The 20,502-nt window shown below is 40.5% G+C and overlaps 1 protein-coding gene across 1 annotated transcript in view; it reads right to left on the bottom strand.

Moving 5' to 3' along the window:
• ALDH5A1 (aldehyde dehydrogenase 5 family member A1) overlaps positions 1-20,502 on the bottom strand; it is a 42,869-nt gene that overhangs the window by 9,840 nt on the left and 12,527 nt on the right. Inside the window, exons 2-7 of the mRNA XM_036757050.1 lie at positions 19,528-19,611; positions 17,790-17,960; positions 13,613-13,729; positions 10,455-10,598; positions 9,690-9,833; positions 7,133-7,291 (exon numbers count right to left, since the gene is read on the bottom strand). Of these exons, the coding sequence (XP_036612945.1) occupies positions 7,133-7,291; positions 9,690-9,833; positions 10,455-10,598; positions 13,613-13,729; positions 17,790-17,960; positions 19,528-19,611 (819 nt within the window). The remainder of the gene's footprint in view (positions 1-7,132; positions 7,292-9,689; positions 9,834-10,454; positions 10,599-13,612; positions 13,730-17,789; positions 17,961-19,527; positions 19,612-20,502) is intronic.

The following is a 20,502-nucleotide window of genomic DNA, read 5'->3' as shown; positions in this document are numbered from 1 at the left end:
GTTGGGTTTGTGCTGCCTCCCCAGAACTGCCTCCTTACTGAACTAATGCTGTCACAATCCAAGCCTTCAGCCTTAAAGTGTATGTGTGTTCTTGGGTGGAGTGCAATCCCAAGGGGCAAATGAGAGACATGGAACATGTCAATAACCTCAAAGCGCAAATTGAGAGAGATGTCTAGGACATCTTTCACAGCCCCTGGGGCTGCCATGGGTTGGATGGGGAGTGGTGGGTGGGGGGGCGGGGTGCGGCAGCACAGGACACACTGATGAACCATACTCTAGGTCTCTGGGGTCAGAATGCATTGATCTACCGACTATAGGGCGTTGCTGGGAGGATGTGGAGGGGCGGGTGGAAGGGAAGAATTATGATTCTATCTATCAATCAATCAACAAGCTCTTATTAAGCAGCTACTAAACGTCAGGCCCTGTTTTAGGCATTTGTGACACAAAGAGAAAAAACAAAACCAGCTTTGCCCTCACCAGAAACTACTTCCTCAAGCTAGTATGGTACCCTGGTGCTCCTCCCCAGGCATTAAAGAGCTTTATTCAGGTTAGAGTTGACTTGGGATCATGACCAGAGGGGCCTATAGCTCTTAATCTTTTAATCTTCATTTCCTTTGTTTTCTTATCTTGTGAGTTTGCAAAGGAAGTGATGTTAAACCACTAAAAAACAAAAGCAAAAAACCACAACCTATTATCCCAAGTCTGCATCAGATCCATGTTTGCTTTTTTTTAAAAAATCTTGACAGTACTAGAGGAATGATGGGATTTTTAGCTTTTCAGACAGGTCAGTAAGCAAGCACAATCTTGATTCCCAATGAAGAGCAGAATAAGATAATCTGTGGTCAAAGGACAGGGGTCACAGGACACACACACCATGCTGTGATGTCATAAACATTCTAACCCAAAGCATCACAAGCCTCCCTAAAGGGGGCAGGGAAGAAAGGAGGAAGGGGGAGTAGAGGAGAGGAGAAAGTAAGACAGGCAAAGAGAGGCAGAGAAGAGAAAATGAAGGAGGGAAGAGACTGAGAAGTAAAGGAAGGAAAGAAAAAGATAAAGAATGCAAGGGGGAAAGAAATTTTTTAAATGGGGGGAGAAAATACAAGAGTGAGGAGAAAACTAAAGAAGTTGGGTGAGAGAAACTGAGAAAGGGTCATAAAAGAGGAGGGAGATAGAGAGGAAGAGATCACTTCCTTTTACTTGAAGGCATTATCTTCTGCCTTTCTCTACGGAGCCTTAATTCTCCAGTTCAACAGCATTAGGTCCCAATCAGCTTTTCTGCTTACGCTGATGAATTCTAAAATAGAATTCACTTCCTGAGATACTGTCGTGCTTTCTGTAGGAGCACATGATCCTGCCAAGCAGTCCCAGTCTGGCAGGAGCTAATGCTTTTCTGTTTTAGAGGAAACTGATAAAACTGGAGGGTTGTGGGGTCCGGGGGAAGGATTTCATCTTGCCTTGTTCCCTTGAGGAAAGTTCTCTTCCTTCTTAAGGTAGACTTATTTTCTTAGCAAAAAGTAGTCAACTAGTTGAAATAATTAACAACTTTAGAAAAATTGCAATATATTAAATAAACCTACATAAATCATCAGCATTTCTATATATTACCAACAGAACCCAGAAGGAAGAGATAGAAAGAGAAATTTCATTTAAAATAACTGACATCTAGGTCTACTACTAACAAGCTATGAGACACTGGGCAAAAGTCATTTGGCTTCTCAAAGCCTCAGTTTCCAAAACTGTAGCGGACAAACTACATCCCAAGGGCCAGAGCTGCCTATTTTTGTAAGGTCCACTTGTGAACTAAGAACGGCTTTTACATTTTAAAATACAAATAAAACATTATTTAAAAATGTAAAGACCATTCTTAGCTTGTGGACCACTGGCAGTGGGGATTTGGGACTAGGGATGGTAGTTTGCCTTGGATTAGAGTTCTGTGGTGTGTTTCCTTTTTTTTTTCCTAAACAAAAACAAACCAAAAATAAGAGATCGGAAACGCATTCCATATTATCAGCATGATTAGGCTATTAGACTAAAACATCATTACAGATACTAATGGGCACAATATACAATGTGATTCAACAAGTTAGAAAACATGCCCATTAGGTGAAGGATCATTACATGGTTTTGCTGAAACTCATGGCCCTCAAAACTACATGCTAATGATGGTTAACAGCCACAGCAAATGGAGCTTTTTTTGTCTTATCCCTTCCTCAAACTATCATGGGCTCCTAATACCCAGGGAACAAAGGTGCTTCTGGCAAGCTCAACTCAATGAGGAAAAGAACAAGTGAAAAACCACCCCATCCAGTTATAACTCTCTTACACTGAGCTGTTGAAACATGTTTAAACATCTTTACCAAAATACAAAATGTGGGTCAAAGGGCAAAGACTGGACAAAGATATTCAAAACCTCCAGTCTGTTCCTGATGATTTGATTCCTCTTCTAGCATCAGGAAAGGTAATGTGGTATAGCAGATAGAGTTGGCCTCAAAACTACAGCGATCTGGGTTTAAATTTCACCTGTTACATACTGGCTATACCACCCTGGGCAAGGCACTTAACGTTTCATTGTTCTAGGCAGCTCTCTAAGACTATAGGTGGCAGACAAAGTGCCTACCTGTGCTGGTAGAAGGAATTTCCTCACCTAGGAGTTCCCTATAGCCAATAAGATCACAGGTCCAATCCTATCCTCAGTCCCTGCCTCCTATCCAGCACCAGATCCTTCCCTGTCAGAAAAAGAGGCAATATTACTCAATTTCTTTACCTCTCTTTGTGAACTCGAAGTTTTAGAATAAAAAGAGATGGGCATATAGACAGTATCAACACTCCCAAAGCCAGGAGAACTTAGGTACCTTACTTCGAATCTTCAAGTGTTATCATTCTTAGTCTGAGATTGAGTATGTATGAGTGTACATGCGGACCTACCTTGGTAGGGTGCAAAAGATCAATGATTCTGCTAACAGTCTGGTAACTTATCAAAATAATCTCTTACAGTATCTCAGGAAGTGAACTCTATTTTAGGATTCATCAGTGTAAGCTGAAAAGCTGATTGGGACCTAATGCTGTTGAACTGGAGAATTAAGGCTCCATAGAGAAAAGCAGAAGTTCATTCCAAATGAAGTTCAGTCCTGTACTCTTACGTATGTGTGAATAAACTATTTCGCTCTATCATTGAAAACTCATTCTGGCAGAAATGTTAAAGGTGGCATAACTGAGAAGCACTAGCCAAGAACTCTGTAGGGTTCATCTAAATGTTGATCTTGCCCCAGCTAACTGTCATGTAACTAGGAACTGGCCTATGAACCTAGTCCTTATGATTATGTACAGAGTGTCAATGATACAATTTTCGGAGTGGAAAAGGCTGGAGAATCTGCTTTTGGGAGAGTCATGATGATGCATGTCTTGGAATGTAAGAACATTGGGAAGATCTAAGTAAGTTCTAAAAGTGATACAGGTCACTAAACGTAATGAATGAGAGCCTCTTGGACTGGAACTGGGAAGCCTTCAAAAGGTACCATTCAACCTCATCTCCTTTCTCTCAGTTTAACTTCTTCCCTAGAGACAATGCTGTAAGGGTTGAAGGTAGAGGTTTTACTGTACCCCCTTCTACCACCACCTGAGGCCCACATGTGGCCTATGAATACAGGCCATGGTTCTTTAGCTCTGTTTGTTTTCAGTTTAGGTGAAGGAGATTACAGGTGACAACTACCCTGTGAACTGTGAGATATCAAGACAGTGAACCACCAGCAGACCTGGGACTGGAGTCTATACTAAGGTCTGCAGCCTCTGGTCTAGCTCTGGTCTAGCCTCTGGTCGACCTTCAGGACCTAGCCTAGTAGCTGCAGAGACAAAAGCTATGCTGCATTTGGAAAACTTATTGGGACCAAGGGTATGTAGGAACTACATTAATTCTAAGTCCGCTCTCTTCAGAGACTGAGGTGGCACTAGAGAAAGTGTTTCCCCAAACTGTTAAGGAGAAATGTTTGTACTAATGATATTGCTGTATCTTTGAAGTAAATGTCTCTTTGTAAAAACTAATTGATTAAATGGACCTAGGGTGGCTAACAGTGGGGAGAGCAGCCCCTAAATAGGAGCATTAGAGAAAGGTGCACCTGCCCTCTCAGAGGTACCCTCCAGAACTGCAAGAAGGAGATGTGCCTGACCTCATTTTGAGAGAATTAGGCCAGAGAGTATTTGCTCTACTCACAGAAAAAAAAAAAAAAACACATTACATCCTGCTACAGCTGTGGCCATGGCCAAATTTGGGAGAAAAACTGCAAATGGGAAAGATGGACATTTCCAAACGTAATAATCTCCTAAAGTCACAATAACTTATCAAAAAGATCTGCTGTGTAATTTTATTTTAGGCATAAACTACAAATAAATGTACAGGGATACTTCAGTATATTTTATCCAAGGCTATAATGACCATTTTCAGTCCCATACTCTTCTTCTATCTTTCTCCACTTTCTGAGGTCAAAAAAAATGAAGCAAATTTAGTAATAGTAATTGAAATTAATATACAACAAAGTGCTTCCTATACATAATAGCATACCTTCCTAAGGTAATATGGGTCATGTACTCACATTAATTACCCCCATTTTAGAGATGAGGAAATAACGGACAAAGGAAAATCCAGTGACCTGTCCCTGGTCACATGAGCTAGGAAGTAGCACAGGAGCTGAACTCCAAGGTCATGTTCTGTCCACTGCCCTGCACTACCATCTCTAAGGTTCAGGTCACTTGACTTGAGTCTGGTATTTTTAGTCAGATGGCGTGGGGATGAGGAATGGAGTGCTCCGTGATTCCCAAAGGAGAGAGCTGGAGAGTAAAACTACAGAAAGCATTTGTTTTCGATAGTCACAAGAAAGGCTTAGATGGGAAGAGAAGAAAGAATACTGCTCCAGTTACCCCCTCCCCACCGTGAACTGGCAGGGGAGGGACAGAAGGAACTAATGGGTCTTTTCTATCTGTTATCCCTCTCAGCCTGCACCAAGGGACCAAAGCAAAGGCACTGAGCTAGACAATGGAAAACCATCCAGCACCTTCACAGACTACCCCCCCCCCCCGTCCCTCCTACACACACACACACACACACACACACACACACACACACACACACACACACACACTCTCTCTCTCTCTCTCTCTCTCTCTCTCTCTCTCTCTCTCTCTCTTTAAGAGACTTCTTTTTTGGAAGCAATATGCTGCAAGGTCTTATGAGAATTAGGAGTCTAAGAGCTCTCCTGCATCTCAGTGTTTCAATTTGTTTTCACAAGGGACACAGATGAATGTGATTTTGGTGTGATCAGCTCAGTTGCTAGGCAGTGAGAGCTTGGCAAGAGCCATATAATAAAGAACCCTCCCCTAACTTGTTCCTTGGTATTTTCAATAGATTTCCAAAGACTCTGGTGATTTGGCATTTTCCACTTTGGTGCGGTAAGGCTGCCAACTTTTGGGCTGTTAAATTTTTTTCACCCTGGACAAGTCCCAAACTACAGGCTTCAACCCCCTCCTACTCTCTGCTGAGATGACTGCTTCCTGTTTTCTTTCTCTCTTGCATTCCCATTCCACATCCTAATTTTTCTGGCTAACTGCTGATGATAATGACAGCCACAATTTTCTCCCTGATTTTAAAGATGGTGGACAGAGAGACGGTCTTGTAGCCAAGATTCGAGTTTAAATTCTACTTCTGACACACATGGGCTGGGCAGGTGACTGAGGCAAGTCATTTAATCTGTGCTCCCGGTGACTCATCCAGGGGTTCCCTATGCCACTGAAATCACAGGTCTAATCTCTATTCCAATAAGAGCAGACCACCCCGCCGATGTATTGTCTTCTTAGGTTAGCAAGGAAATTGCTCAAGTGACTCTAAAAGGAGTTTAATAAACAGGAAAGTAAGCATAGGAAAAATCTTCCCAGTTGTGATCATCTCAAAGTGTGACACTTACATTTAAAAACTGGTGAGGAGAATTTTCTCCCCCTCAATCTGTTTTCCCCTCCATCTCTAAATCTGGAGCTAAGCACTTGGGATTCTATCTCCCTCTGCTGGAAGTTTTAGGAATTCAATGAATATTTGGGAACAGTACTAAAAGTGTTGGCTGAAAGAACAATTTGTGGTAAGAGGAAGAAATATGAGACCAAACCCAGGGTTTCAGCCAGTACCCAAACTTGTTTTCAAAAGTCTTCCCGCCTTCCCTCTAAGATGTTCAATGAGTCTTACAAATAGTATTTCTTCATCATAAGCCCTGGAGGGAAGGAGGACTGGAGATTCTGGTAGGTATTATCTCCATTTTATAGCTGGAGAAAGGGAGGTGCAGAAGTGGAGCTGGTTATAGGGCCTCTGGAGGAATTATGGAAAAGAGTTAGAGAATCTAGATTTCCTAACTTCCAGTCTTCCGGGTGATATACTGTTTAACTCAAGAAACAGATGAAAGCTGACTTTATTCTCTGATTTCTTAGAACTGAAGACCTCCTTGCAAGGCTCTATCTCTTCATGTCTGTTGTTTTTTTTTTAAATCCCTGGCTTCCTTCAAGATTCATCTCAAGCTCCACATTTTACATGAGGCCCTTCCTGATTCTCTTCACTTTTTTATGCCTTTCCCTCTAAGGTTCCCTGTTGAATGTTGTTCAGCTGTTTCAGTCATGGCTTCTTCATGACTCCATTTGGGGTTTTCTTGGCAAAGATATTGGAGTGGTTTTCCATTTGTTTCTCCAGCTCATTTTACAGATGAGGAAACTGAGGCAAAAAGGGTTAAGTGACTTGCCCAGGGTCACAAAGCGACTAAGTGTCTGAGGCTGGATTTGAAGTAAGGGAGATGAGGCTTCCTTACTTTAGTCCTGGCACTCTATCCACTGAGCCACCTACTTGCCCTGAACATAGTGAATGCACTCATTTATATTTATGCTATCTCTCCCTTTGGAAGGTAAGCTCCTTGAGAGCATAAGCTGGTTTTTTTTTCTTTGTATCTCTCCAGCATTTAAGTGCAGTGCCTGGAACACAGTAAGAGCTAGATAAATGCTTGCTGACTGACTTCTTCCGCAGAAGATTTGAGGACTGACAAAGATCTACTAGCTAAGCTGACCGTGTTAATATCAAAAACGGAGACTAAGCTTTAATTGATTCACTCACCTTTTCCACTGCTTTTTCATTAATCAATGGGCCTTGGGTAGTTCTCTCCTCAAATCCATGACCTACATGCAGCTCTCTATTAATGGCTTCAGCAAACTTCTTCACGAAGGAATCATGGATCCCCCTTTGCACCAAGAAACGATTCGCGCAAACACATGTCTAAATGTAAAAGTGATAAAAAAATGACAAGGGTCCAAAGCTGTTGACCCAAGTTAATAATCCCTGACTGTTATCTATAAGAGGTCCCATTAGAGTACTCAGGCCCAGTCTTGGCCTTGCAAGTAAAACATATCTGGAGGCTTGGATGAAACTGCATTCTTTCTTTAACCTGGAAACAAAACAAGGGGTACAAATGGCATCTTTCTCAGCCCCAAGCTCTCTTTATCTATTAAGCGCAAATTAAAATGCAAGAAGTAATAAAGTGGGCCGGCTTGCTGCCTGACAAACAACAGGGAGAGCTGAGAATAAATACCAGGAGGTGAGAAGCGGAAAGGGAGGAGGCATTCACAAGAAGCAAGGCGGCGTGTTAGGCAGTGTCCTAAGCAAGAACACAAAGTGATAAGTACATGAAGAAATAGCAACAAGGACAAACCAAAGGGAGTCAGAACTGTTCTGTGCTCATTCCTTCAGCACAGTGTTGGCAACATCACGGGGGAGACAAAGCGAGCACCTGCCAGCCTTTATCCAAGGCTGGTAAATGTTGTCACCCAGTCATATCTCACTCTTCCTGGCCGTCATGGACCATGTCCACGGGTTTTCTCAGCAAAGATAGTGGAGAGGTTGCCATTTCCTTCTCCAGTATGTCCCGATTTTACAGATGAATAGCTCAGGCAAACAGAAGTTAAATGACTTGCCCAGGGTCACACAGCTAGTCTTCAGGCCCACTGCTCTATCCAATGCACCACCTAGGTGCTCTGAAATCGGTTTCAATAATCCTCCATTCAGTACCTTTTAAGCACTAGAGTCAATTTTTTACTTTATTGTTGTTGTTCAGTTATCTGACTCTTTGTGACCCCACTTGGGGTTTTCTTGGCAAAGATACTGGATTGGTTTGCCATTTCCTTCTCCAGCTCATTTTACAGATGAGGAAACTGAGGCAAACAGGGTTAAGTGACTTGCCCAGGGTCACATAGCTAGTAAGTTGCAAATATGTTTAGTTAAGGACACCCAAGTCAGCATACTTGAGCTGCCTGTATAGGAAAAATGATTCTAAAGATCGTTCAGGGGTATAAAGCTGATTTAAAATGTGAGATGAAATCAAACAGTTATGATTTAACTATCTACATAGATTTATGACTGGAAAGGACCTTTGTTGTTTCAGTCATGTCTGACTCTTCATGAACCCATCTGGGGTCTTCTTGGCAAAGATACTGGGGTAGTTTGCCATTTCCTTCCCCAGCACATTTTACAGATGAGGAAACTAAAGCAAACAGGGTTAAGTGACTTGCCCAGGATCACGTAGCTAGTCAGTGTCTGAGGCCAGATTTGAACTCAGGAAAATGAGTCTTTCTGACTCCAGACTCGGCACTCTGTGCACTGCGGCACCACCTAGCTGCCCATGAGTCAGGAAGACCAGGGTTCAAATCTCACCTCAGACTCTCATTAGCAGTTCCCTTATTTGTAAAATGAGGGAGTTAGCCTCAATGGTTTGAAAAGTCCCTGGGTGCTGATTCTAACCACTTAAGTCCAAGACGGAGGTACTGGCAGAGAGGATAGTTTTAAATTCCTTAAGATCCTCACCTTCTTTTCTTTCCTGAGACTAAAAATCTTAGATTTCAGTAGTTCAGAGCAAGATTGTGAGGGACTAGAAAGGCTAAATGGGGAAATCTGGGTTTCTCTTCATCCCCTTCTAGATAAAGGTAGAGAGACAGGGATAGGGTCAGACCTGTGATTTCACTACTATATGGAACTCCCACATGAAACTCTACCAGTGCAGGGCAGCATTTTCTCTGCAATTCAAGGTCTTAAAAAATTGCCTCATGTCAGGCTCTTAACCTAGGGTCTATGAACTTGTTTCTAAAAAGTATCTGGCAACTACATTTCAATATCATTGGTTTCCTTTTGCAATCCCGTCTATTTTAATTTATGGACTGAAAAACATTATTTGGAGAAGGCGTGCAGAGGCTTAACCAGATTATCATCAGTCCAAGACACCAAACAGATTAAGAACCCCTCTGCCTGTGAGGGACTTGTCCGGGCTTACACAGTCAGGATAGGTGACAAGCAAGGCCTGATCCCAAGCCTTTGTGGCATTGAGACCAGCTCTCTACCAATTATGCCATCCTGCCTCTGGATATAGAGAACTGGAAAAACGGTACTTAAAAAAATCCGAATTTTCAGTGCTTCCTCCATAGCTTGAGAGGTGATAGCCCTCTGGAAAAGAGAGGCCAACAGTTATAAAGCCAGTACCAAATTTATCTACTGACATTGGAGTGGGAGCTTAACCAAGGAAAAATGTCAAGGGGGGAGTGAGGTGGAAATGGAAGGAGGAAAAAGAATTATATTCAAGGCAAGAATTTGTCAAACACAAATTCTAGAAATATTCTAAAGAACTCACCTGACCAGAATTTCTGTATTTGGAAGCCAGGGCCCCCGCCACTGCTTGGTCCACGTTGGCACTGTCAAACACGATAAATGGGGCATGCCCTCCTAGCTCCATGGAGACCCTCTTCACAGAGTCAGCAGCATAGTGCAAGAGAATCTGTAGTTACAATGGAGAACCAGCCATGAACACACACTGAGATGGAGGCCACTATCACACTCTGACTATGCAGTCATAGAATTCAAGAGGTGGCAAAGATGTCCTGCGAAGAAAAATGGATGGGAAAGGCCTAATGCTCTATTAGAAGGCTAAAGCGGTGCTCATTCTGTTTGTTAGGCAAAGAGCATTAGAACCCGGGAAGGCCAAGACACTTCTTTCTAGTTTGGTCTCTGCACCGCCATGATGCTCAAGCTACAATTTCACCTCTAGAAGGGCCTCTATTTTCCCAAAAGCTTTTCCTGATCGGCAGATTCAGTTTTCCCTTGATTCTAACTTATCACTTTCCCTTTTCAGGCCACTTTAAAACAAACCATTCATATTTATTTCCCCAAGGGTGAGGTGAATCTATGCTAAGGGATTGGCCTGATGGCCCTTAGAGCAGCTTGAACTGTGTTGTGAGAGGGCTAGTGAGATGCTAGAGAATGCTAGTGGTCTGCCGCCCTTGAAAACATTTTCCTGGCCTGAATTATGAGGGTTTCCAACCCCATTTCTGAGGCCTCTTTCTACCTCTCTTTTACATTTTACCTTTCATATGACCTCTTAAAGTAAACTTTCACATACCTTTCCTGTTGCCGTTGAGCCAGTAAAAGAAATTTTGGATACCAATGGATCAGTGCAAAGAGCTTCTCCAACCTCCTTGGTCTTCTCGCGAGAGCAGGGAACCACATTATAGACACCTGCAGGAATTCCTGCTTGGTTGGCAAGCTAAAATGTGAGCAAAACATGATTTAAAAGGCTCCCATTTTAGGGCAAGGGACTTTTGTATTTTTATTCCTGGCACATAACACATAATACACTACATCAGGGGTGGGGAAACCTGTGGCCCCGAGGCCACATGTGGCCCTCTGGGTCCTCAAGTTCAGCCCTTTGACCGAATCCAAACTTCACAGAACAAATCCCCTTAATAAAAGGATTTGTTCTGCAAAACTTGGACTCAGTCAAAGACTGCATGCACCCAAGGACCTAGAAGGCCACATGTGGTCTCAAGGCCGCAGGTTCCCCACCCCACCACTACATGCTTGCTGATGATGTGGCCAAAGAGGGAACAGAGTGCAATAATAATAATGATGATGATAACAAATAATCCAAATTTTTCCTTCAACTGTTCATTTTCAAGGGAAAAAAACGCAGTCACAGCCCTAGAAACACTTTTCAATATTATATAAAAGACACACACACACACAAAATAAAAAAGGAACAGAAAAGGGCCTGAACAAATCTTCCACAGAAAAATGTTGAGCAGAGTCTGCACTCTAACGAGTCATAAATAAATGGAGCACCGGCCTCAGAAAGAAGATATACTTAGATGAGGAGCTCCTTGAGGGCAAGAGCTCATCTTGGAATCCCTAGAAGAGTTTTTTTTTTTGTACTGTGTTATGAAAATGCTTGTTTTCTTCTAGGAATTGAAAATAAAATAATTTAATATTAAAGTAAAAACAATTTAATTAATAATGTTACAATAATGTTATGGTAGAATTATAATTTAGAATAGTGATAACAATGTAATGATTAATAATTTAATTTTTAAAATAAAATAATTTAATAAGTTTTTAAAAAAGAATTCCTAGAAGACTGCTAGTATTCCCATTGTTCTGAAGAGTGCTCTTGAATGCTCCCATGCTTTTTGAGGACGATGGTCCGTAAACTTTGAGGACCACATTAGAAGGCAGTGTAAACATAAACAAGGTCAATAGCAGAGACCAAGGTCATAAATGGATAAGTAAGACGGTGACACAGCAGCTCTTGAGCGTCCCCATGTAAAAAGATCTGACACAGAGGACAAGATATGAAAGAGATGCTTCTGAAATCACTTTCTAGAGTTTGTCCAATTAAAAGAAAGCCCCAAAGGAATTATTTGGGTGCATATGATCAAGGGTCAATTAAAAAAAATCCCTGACAAGAATGGGAAGAAATCTAAATATATGTTTAGTTAAGAGAAAACCATCAGATTTAAATGCAAGTAAAAATGAAAAACTTTTCTAAAAGGGGATGTAGGCAAAGAAAGGTGCTTTTCCTCACCCCTTGACAAATACTCATTTACGTCCACTTATGGCACAGTAGAATGTGGGTAGGACCTATGTTTCAATCCCTGCATTGCCATTTTTAATTGTGTGAACTTGGGGAAGTCACAATGGACCCTCAACTGCAGTTTATTTATAAACAAATTCTGTATATGAATAAATAAATATAAAATGTATACATATAGGTATACATATATGTAGTATACATAAAATTTATATATAAAACTTATTTATAAATAAACTTTATATATAAATATAAAATATATACATATATGTAATATATAAACTTTATAGGTAAAATTTATTTATAAATATTTATATATAGTATAATAATATATTATATATTTATATATAATATTATAATTATATATGTAAATATAAAACCTATGTAGGTAACATGTATGTAGTATGTACAAACTTTATATGTAAAATGTATTTATAAATAAACCTGATTTATAAAATACAGATGCTGGTGTTGTTATCTGGGAGTGGCTGATCCAAATCTTGTCATCTCTCCTCAAGCCTCCTACAACACTCCATCCAATTTTCCTCTAATCTGAGGGTCTTGCCTCATACCATATTGAAAAAGATTAAGACAATTTGACAAAAGTTCCCTTTTATTCCCTCCTTCTCATCTCACGTCATTCTGACATATTTCCTCAGTATCTCCTCCTTCACTCCATTGTCAGATAGAAAGGTAGCGGTTCTCTTTGTCAAGGTCAGTCCCTCTACAGATACCCTTGACCCAGTTTCCTAGATTTTCTCCACTATCATGCCCACTTTCTCTTATTTTCAATGTCTTTCTATGTACTGGCTCCTTTTCTGCTGCCTATAAATACTTCCAGGTCTCCTCATCCTTGAAGAAAATTCTTTACTTGATCCTACATCTCCTCTAGCTATCATCCTATAATCACTCTTCCCTTTCTCAGCTAACCTCTTTGAGAGAGTCATCCACACTTGGTAACTCCTCCGGTGCAGGCCCTCATCACCTTTTGCATGTATTCCTGCAATAGCCCTCTTAACTGAAGGCCTGACCATGTCAACTCTGCCCAATGAGCTCCACTGGCTCCAAATTACTTCCAGGTTCAAAGTTCCATGTTTGGCATTTAAAGCCCTTTATAACTTGGCCCTTTCCTACCTTTCCAGTCTTCTCAGACTTTACTCCTCTCCATGCATTCTGCCATCCAGTTACGTTGGCCTACCTCTCATTCCTTGAACAGGATATTCCATGCCCATCTCTGTGCCTCTGAACTGCTGTGTGTCCCTCACACCTGGAATATTTCATACCTTCACCTATGCCTCTTAGCTTCCTTGGCTTCTTTTGACACTCAGCACAAATCCCACTTCTTCAAAAGGATTCTTTTGGTCCTCCCATCTTAGTGCTTTCCTCTTTCAGATTACCTTCCATCTACTGTATGTATATGTGTGTGTGTGTGTGTGTGTGTGTGTGTGTGTGTATCCTGCATTTGCCTATTTATTTACATATTATATCCCCCCAGAATGTAACCTTGAGAGCAGAGAATGCTTCTTGCACTACTCTGCATCCATGGCAGTTAGTATAGTGCCTGATACGTAGTAAGCTTTTATTAAATGCTCGATGAGTGACTTAATGGGTTGGACTAGCTGGCCTATAAAATCCTTTCTGATTTTAAGTTTATAATCCTACATATGAATGAATACATGAAGAAACTTGCTCACCTCACCAAGGGCCAAGGCAGAAAGAGGTGTATCTTCTGCAGGTTTCACCACCACTGTACAACCAGCTGCCAAAGCTGCTCCTACCTTTCGGGTAATCATGGCACTGGGAAAATTCCACTATGGTCACAAAGAGAGGAGAAAAAGAAGTTATAAGATAGCTCTGGAGAAACGTCTGCTTAATCAACCGGACCACTGGAAGATGAGTTATTTACTGACTACTAGATGGATTAACCACCACACTAAGCCCCGCTACCAGATACTTGACTCTACAGGTCAGATATTAAGCCTACTGGGAAGAGAAACTTCTTTTCTTTTTCTTTCTTTCTCTTTTTTGGTAATTAACAAAAAAAAAATCTGTAGGACTGAAATGCTGCTATGGCAGAGATCATTAAAGAAAACAGAAAATCCTACGGTTCCTCTTCAGGAACCTTAGTATAGAAGGAAGATGGCCTGGAACTATACTACATAAGGAGAGAGAAACAATGCGGTGGGTTTGGAGGCAGAAGACCTGGTTCAAATTCCCTCTAGAAGACTACTTGGTGAGTTACTTCTCTTTATGTGTCCTTAGTTTCTTCATTTGTAAAATGAAAGGGTTAGACTAGATGATTTCTATAGGTCTCTTCTTTTCTCTAGCTCTAAATCTGTGATTTCATGAGCCTCTGACCCAGCTGTGATGTGAAGAGAAACTTCAGGATTACAAAGAGGAGGGAGGAAAGCAAGAAAGGTTAGGCAAGAAGAAACTGCTTAACTGAATAGATCTTTTCATATAACGTCTAGTCTCCCAATCTGGACTACAGGTTACTCTTGTGAGGGCAGAGGGACCATGTACCATACCTCTCTATAGCCTGAGCACTAACTGTAGCGCCTTCCTCATACATGCTCCCATTTTTGTCAGTGACACCAATGAAGGCACAGATGCCCTCCTAGCAAATTTTCACAAGACATGAATGACATTGGGAAGGAGAGCTGATGCTCTGCATGATACAATCGCAATCTATAACAATCTTGACAGGCTAGAATTGGGGCTGGGCTAAAGCTAACAAGATCAAAATCAATAGGGGGAAGTCTGACTTTTTCTTTTAGATCTGTGATTTTATCAGTATATGGACCATCAAGTGAGAAAACTCCTGCTGCCAATTGATGAAGATCAGCAACCATTCTGTGCCTTGAAGAATTGTCTGGGGCACTGAGAATACTTTGTCCAGGATTACAGAGATGTTATAGAGTGGCATTTGAACCCAGCTATAACATCTTGCTTCTGGGTTCAAAAAACTGAGTATACAAGTATAGGTTGGGGGAGGATATGGAAAGCAAGCATTGTTTAAAAAAAAATCAAATGCAGAGATTCTTAACCGGAGTTCATGGACTAGAGGTAAGTGGATAGATTCCAAGACGGTTGTAAAGTTGGATGGGAAAAAGTGATATCTTTATTTTCACTAACCTCCAACTGAAATTTAGCATTATCTTCAATTATTTTGAAACCTTTGGAGAAGCAGTTCACAGGATTCATCAGACTGCCATGTCACAAAAATGGCTTAAGAACCCTTGACCCAGGGTTTTTCAGGGACTACAAGGGTTTTCAGGGACGACAAGTTCAATATGAGCTAGCAGAATGACCTGGGAGCTAAGCAAGCTCATTCACATTAAAACTGCATTAATAAAAACATAGAGTGAAGAAAAAGGAAGATGAGAGTCCTCTCACATTCTACTCACATGTCCATGTATAGAGGCAGCTAGGGTGCACAGTGGATAGAGGGCTGAGTCAAGAGTCAGGAAGACCTGAGTTCAGATTTGGCCTTGGACACTTACCCACTGTGTAACCCTAGGCAAGTCATTTTTATCTGTTTGCTTCATTACAATAGTACCTACCTCGCAGGCCTGTCATGAGGATCAAATGATAAGATATTTGTTCTGTTTTGTTTTTTGGAGAGAGGAAGGCAGGGCAATTGGGGTTAAGTGACTTTCCCAAGGTCACACAGCTAGTAAGTGTATCAAGTGTGTGAGGCCGCATTTGAACTCAGGTCCTCCTGACTCCAGGGCCCATGCTCTGCTCACTTCACTACCTAGCTGCCCATGAGAAGATATTTGTAAAGTGTATGGCATACAGTAGGTACTATATAAATGCTGATTCCTTTTTCTTCCCTTACATTCAGATCACATTTAGAATATCAAGTTTGGTTCTGGGAACTGTATTTTATTTTGTTTTGGGTTTTTGTTGGTAGGAACTGTATTTTAGAAGGGTATTAACAGGCCACAGCACATCCATAAGAGGGCAACCATGGTAGTAAGAAGACTTGAAACCATGTGATTATAAAGATTAACTGAAGACACTGGGGATATAGAAAAGACTTTGAAGGAACATGACAGCTATCTTCAAATGTTTAAGGGACATCATTAGAGCTCTAAGGGGTCTAGAGATCAACTCGTCCAAGTCCCTCATTTTACCTGGGGAAGCTGTGGTGAGGAACCTGAAACCCAGGGAGGCAAAGGATCTCACTAGTCCAAGGTCACATAGCTAGCTAGTGGCAAATCCAATGCCCTTTTCAGGCTACCACATTGTCCCAAGTCATTTATTTTGCATGGTCCCAGAGGGTAGGGAAAAAAAAAAACACAAATAAGTTACAAGGAAACAGATTTTGTTTCAATACAGAGAAAATTGTTTCACAAATAGGGCTGTCCAAAAAATGGGCTTAGGGGTAGCGATGTTTCAGTCATGAGACATTTTCAAGCAGAGGCTGAATGACCAGTCTGTTAGGGATGCTGTGGCCAGGGGTTGTGCTCTGGCTAAGAGTTGGATTAGATCAGGGGTTCTTAATTCTTTTAGTGTCATGGGCCCCTTTGGTAGTCTGGTGAAGCCTACAGACCTTTTCTCAGAATTTTTTTAAACTCATAATTGAAGGAAATGCAAAATTTCAGTTAGAGGTTAGTGAAAACAAGGATGTTAATTTTTTTCCCTATCCAAATTCTATCCGAAATCTATCCATGGACCCCATGGAGATCTGTAGACCCTGGGTTAAGGAGTCCTGGTGTAGATTTTTGAGGTTCCTTCCAGCTTTGTCCATGAAAGATTATATGACTTTATATTTGTTGATGATGATGACAATAATAACTGTGAGTTAAGCAAACATTTTGCAAAACGTGACCCATATTACAAAAGGACTTTTTAGAGTTTGGAGTGACACAAAACATAAAATTAGGCTCAAGAAAGAAACTTAATTAAATCAAGTACAAAGACATATTATTAGGATATGTCATCATGCCACTGAATTATCTTTCCCCTAAATAAAGCCCTTGCATTCCAGTAACACTCATCCCTATATGACTCTTAACCATTTATTTTTTAAAAAAATATATGCTCACCCATCATTGCCACACCTAACATTATCACAAGACTACTGAATGACAAACTCATGTACCTTTGAAAAGGAATCAGGAAAATCAAGAACAAATGCAGCAATTTTAGGAGTAGTCCAATTGTCCCTTGACATTTGTGGGGGTTGGGGTATTAGACCCCTATGAACATGAAAAATTGTGAATAACTCTAAGCTCCACCCCAAACCTTTACTTTTAATAATTCTGATCATATTTATTTAACACACAAAACAAGTTAAAAAACGTACTGTACTCATAAGAGTGGCAGGTTCTACAAAAGAGAGATTAGTATCTCTCACACTACACAGTCTTTGCAGCCACCACTGCAGCTCCAGCACTGATGTCACAAATTTCCTTCTCCTACAAAAAACACTGAGGAGAAAATCATGTGACTGTGTCTGGATAGTAGAGAGACAAAGAGAAGGTGTCCCCAAAGAGAATACATAGCCACTTTAGCACAATGAAACTTTTAACAAAATTTCACTATTTATAATAAATTTATGTATGTATATTTATAGTAGTAAATGATAAAAAATATATTAATTCTATGCATTTATGACTTACTAAATTTTTTTTAGTGTTCTTCATATATGCTCATTGCCTGCAATTTTCCACATCTCCAAAAATTCCCACTTAATTATCAATGCCCAACCTGTGATATAATTGAAGTTGTGAATGTAAAATGCACAAATATATAGGAAAGGTTGTACATCTTTTCACACTGAAGAATGAATAAGCTATTTGATGAGTCTCATCATTTTCCTATAAATGATCCTTTCAAGATCTAGCAAATCTTTCCACTTACTGGTGTGATGATGGCAGCCACCCCAACAGGCTGCTTCAGGACCAGGCTGCGCCTATCTTTGGCAGGGGTATAAATGATATCTCCATAAATGCGTCTTGCTTCTTCTGAAAACCACTCCAAGAAAAAGGCTGAATAAAGAACTTCTCCTTGGGCCTCCTTTAGGGGCTTTCCCTAAAATTAAACCAGAAACATATAAGATACATCCACTACTAAATGACTTGTGGGTTCACCAGGGGTAGGGGAGGAGGACTCCCACCACTGAAGAACTACAACTTACAGTTTTCTAAAACTACATAACAATGGTGAGGTTAGTAAAATGATGCCCACACATGATGTCACATAGCTAGTGGCAGGGGAAGGATTCTTTCTGACTTACTAATTCTATCCAATCATTCTACATGTGAATAAACCATTCTTACACATCATTTTAAAAAATGCATGATAAAGTCACACCTTTGATGTTTCCAGTATCCAAAAGGCTAGTATTGTTAAGTTTAGAATTTTTAAAAAGACAAAAACAAAGAGAAAAGGTTTATACATGCTTTTGTATTCTTCAAATTTTAAAAGACTATAGTCAATGTATCTCAATTTCCCAAATCACTGATCATCTTTTTGCTGCAGAGGAATTCCTTAATTTATCATGGGTCTTAGAAAACAGTATCACAATAGATGAAGGAAATAAAAGTGATTATGTCAGTTAGGTGACACAGTAGATAAAGCACTGGGCTTGGAGTCAGGAAGACTTGGGTTCAAATCCAGCCTCAGATACTTAATTGGTTGTGTGACTCTGGGCAAGTAACTTAACCTTTATTTATTCCAGTTTCCTCAACTGTAAAATGGGGATCATGAAAGCACCAACCTCTCAGGGCTGTTGTGAGGATCAAATAAGATGTCTGTAAATCCCTTAGCGTCGCCTGGCACATAGTAGGTATTACATAAATGCTAGCTATAATAATCATTATTATTATCACAATTATAATAATTATTATCATACTATGATCCTATATTGGTAAAAGTCTACATTTTTTGCATGAATTTTCAATTTTCATAACTATTCAGGAAAATGTATGAGTGAAAAAAAATATGGGCTGGACAAGAACAAGGGATGACAGATGCTTAGCCTAAGTGCTTTCATTGGTCTCCTCCCAATGTCACCAAAAAGTGAGGAAGGCCCCAAGCAGGATGGATGGACCCTGTGACAAATCTGGACATGGACATGAACAAGACTCACAGAGGCAGGCATGGATGGGGCGTGATCTGCATTGTTAGACTCCAAACCAATGAAGCCACAGACCCACAGGAATATTTGAGCAGCTAATCAATAGGCTAGGGATTATTATTTTAATTTACTCATCTCTCACTGTGCCACAATAACAATATTAAAGGGAAGCTAAAGGCCTTTGTTTAACAAAGGATTCCTGGATTCACCCACGCACACATACGAGACATGCCAGGACCATCCTGTTCAATACATATCTGAACAGGAACCCTTCTACAACATACTCAATAGGTGATCATTCCACCTCTACTTAAAGCTACTTTCCCATTTTTTTAGCATGAGAAAATGAGGAGAGCCTTACTTGAACCCTCCATACATATTTTTAGTCTTGAGGTAGCCCATTTATACATTTCCCTGACTACTGGCTACTTACTGATCTTCAGGATAGCTTCAAGCCAGGGAGAGCCCCTGACCTGGGGAAACACTAAGGGAGTCAAACAGGCCATTCACTGTACTCACATTTTCAGCTGTGATTATCTTGGCAAGGTCATCTTTATTCTTTATCATCAGATCATACCATTTTCGCAGTAATGAACTCCTTTCCTAAAGGACGAATAAAAAGCATTATCAGAGCATTATCTAATTGGCCCGTGGTTCAAAGAATGACTATAAATTTCTCAAAATATTCCAGGCATTTGGGATGATGTGAGCAAAGGAAAAGTGATGGGGTAAGTCCAGAATTCAAAATTCAAGAGATAACAAAGATCTAATCAGTTGCCTGAAAGGGAACAGTAAGAAATGAGGCTGAGAATGGGAAGTGGAGTCATTTCAGGTTCTGCAAAGCCCGTCCAAAAATGGCGTTCTGATTGTTCCCTATGGGAGACCCCAATCCTTCATCTCTTTGCCTTCACTCAGGCTGTCCCCCAGGCATAGAATGCATTCATCTTCCCTTCTTAGAACTCCTGGTGTCCTCCACAGCTCAGCTCAACAACTACCTCTATGGGAGCTCTTTCTTGATCTCCCCCATCTTTTATTGCTCCCATTCAAAAAATTCCTTTGTACTCATTTCATTTGTACTTACTGCTGTGTACACAGGTATCTCCCTCCATATAATGTAAGCTCCTTGAGGGCAGGGATTAGGTCAATTTTGTCTTTGTATCCCCAGTGTCTGGCATACAATAAACACTTAGTAAGTTGTTGATTAATAATAGAGATGGAATTTTATTCAATAGGAAATGAGAAATCAAAGGTTTTTGTATATATCTGAAAATGATAAACAATCATCATCAAAAATAACTAAATGTAAAACAAGGAGTAAAATCTTACCGTAAAAATCCTTAGCCTTAAAAAAGCCAGAACCAAATGAATAAAGCAAAAACAAAACAAAAAACAAACAAAACAACCCACAACACTTTTATTTTGTGCTCCTCCAGGCTGACAAAAAGTTCTACCACCTTGGGCCTGGTTTTTCCTTCCTTCCTTCTTTTTAAAAAA

The sequence above is a fragment of the Trichosurus vulpecula genome, chromosome 1, assembly GCF_011100635.1.
Source record: "Trichosurus vulpecula isolate mTriVul1 chromosome 1, mTriVul1.pri, whole genome shotgun sequence".
NCBI classification, from domain to species: domain Eukaryota; kingdom Metazoa; phylum Chordata; class Mammalia; order Diprotodontia; family Phalangeridae; genus Trichosurus; species Trichosurus vulpecula.
Note: the sequence above shows the minus strand (reverse complement) of the source record. Positions and strands in the feature narration are given on the sequence as shown.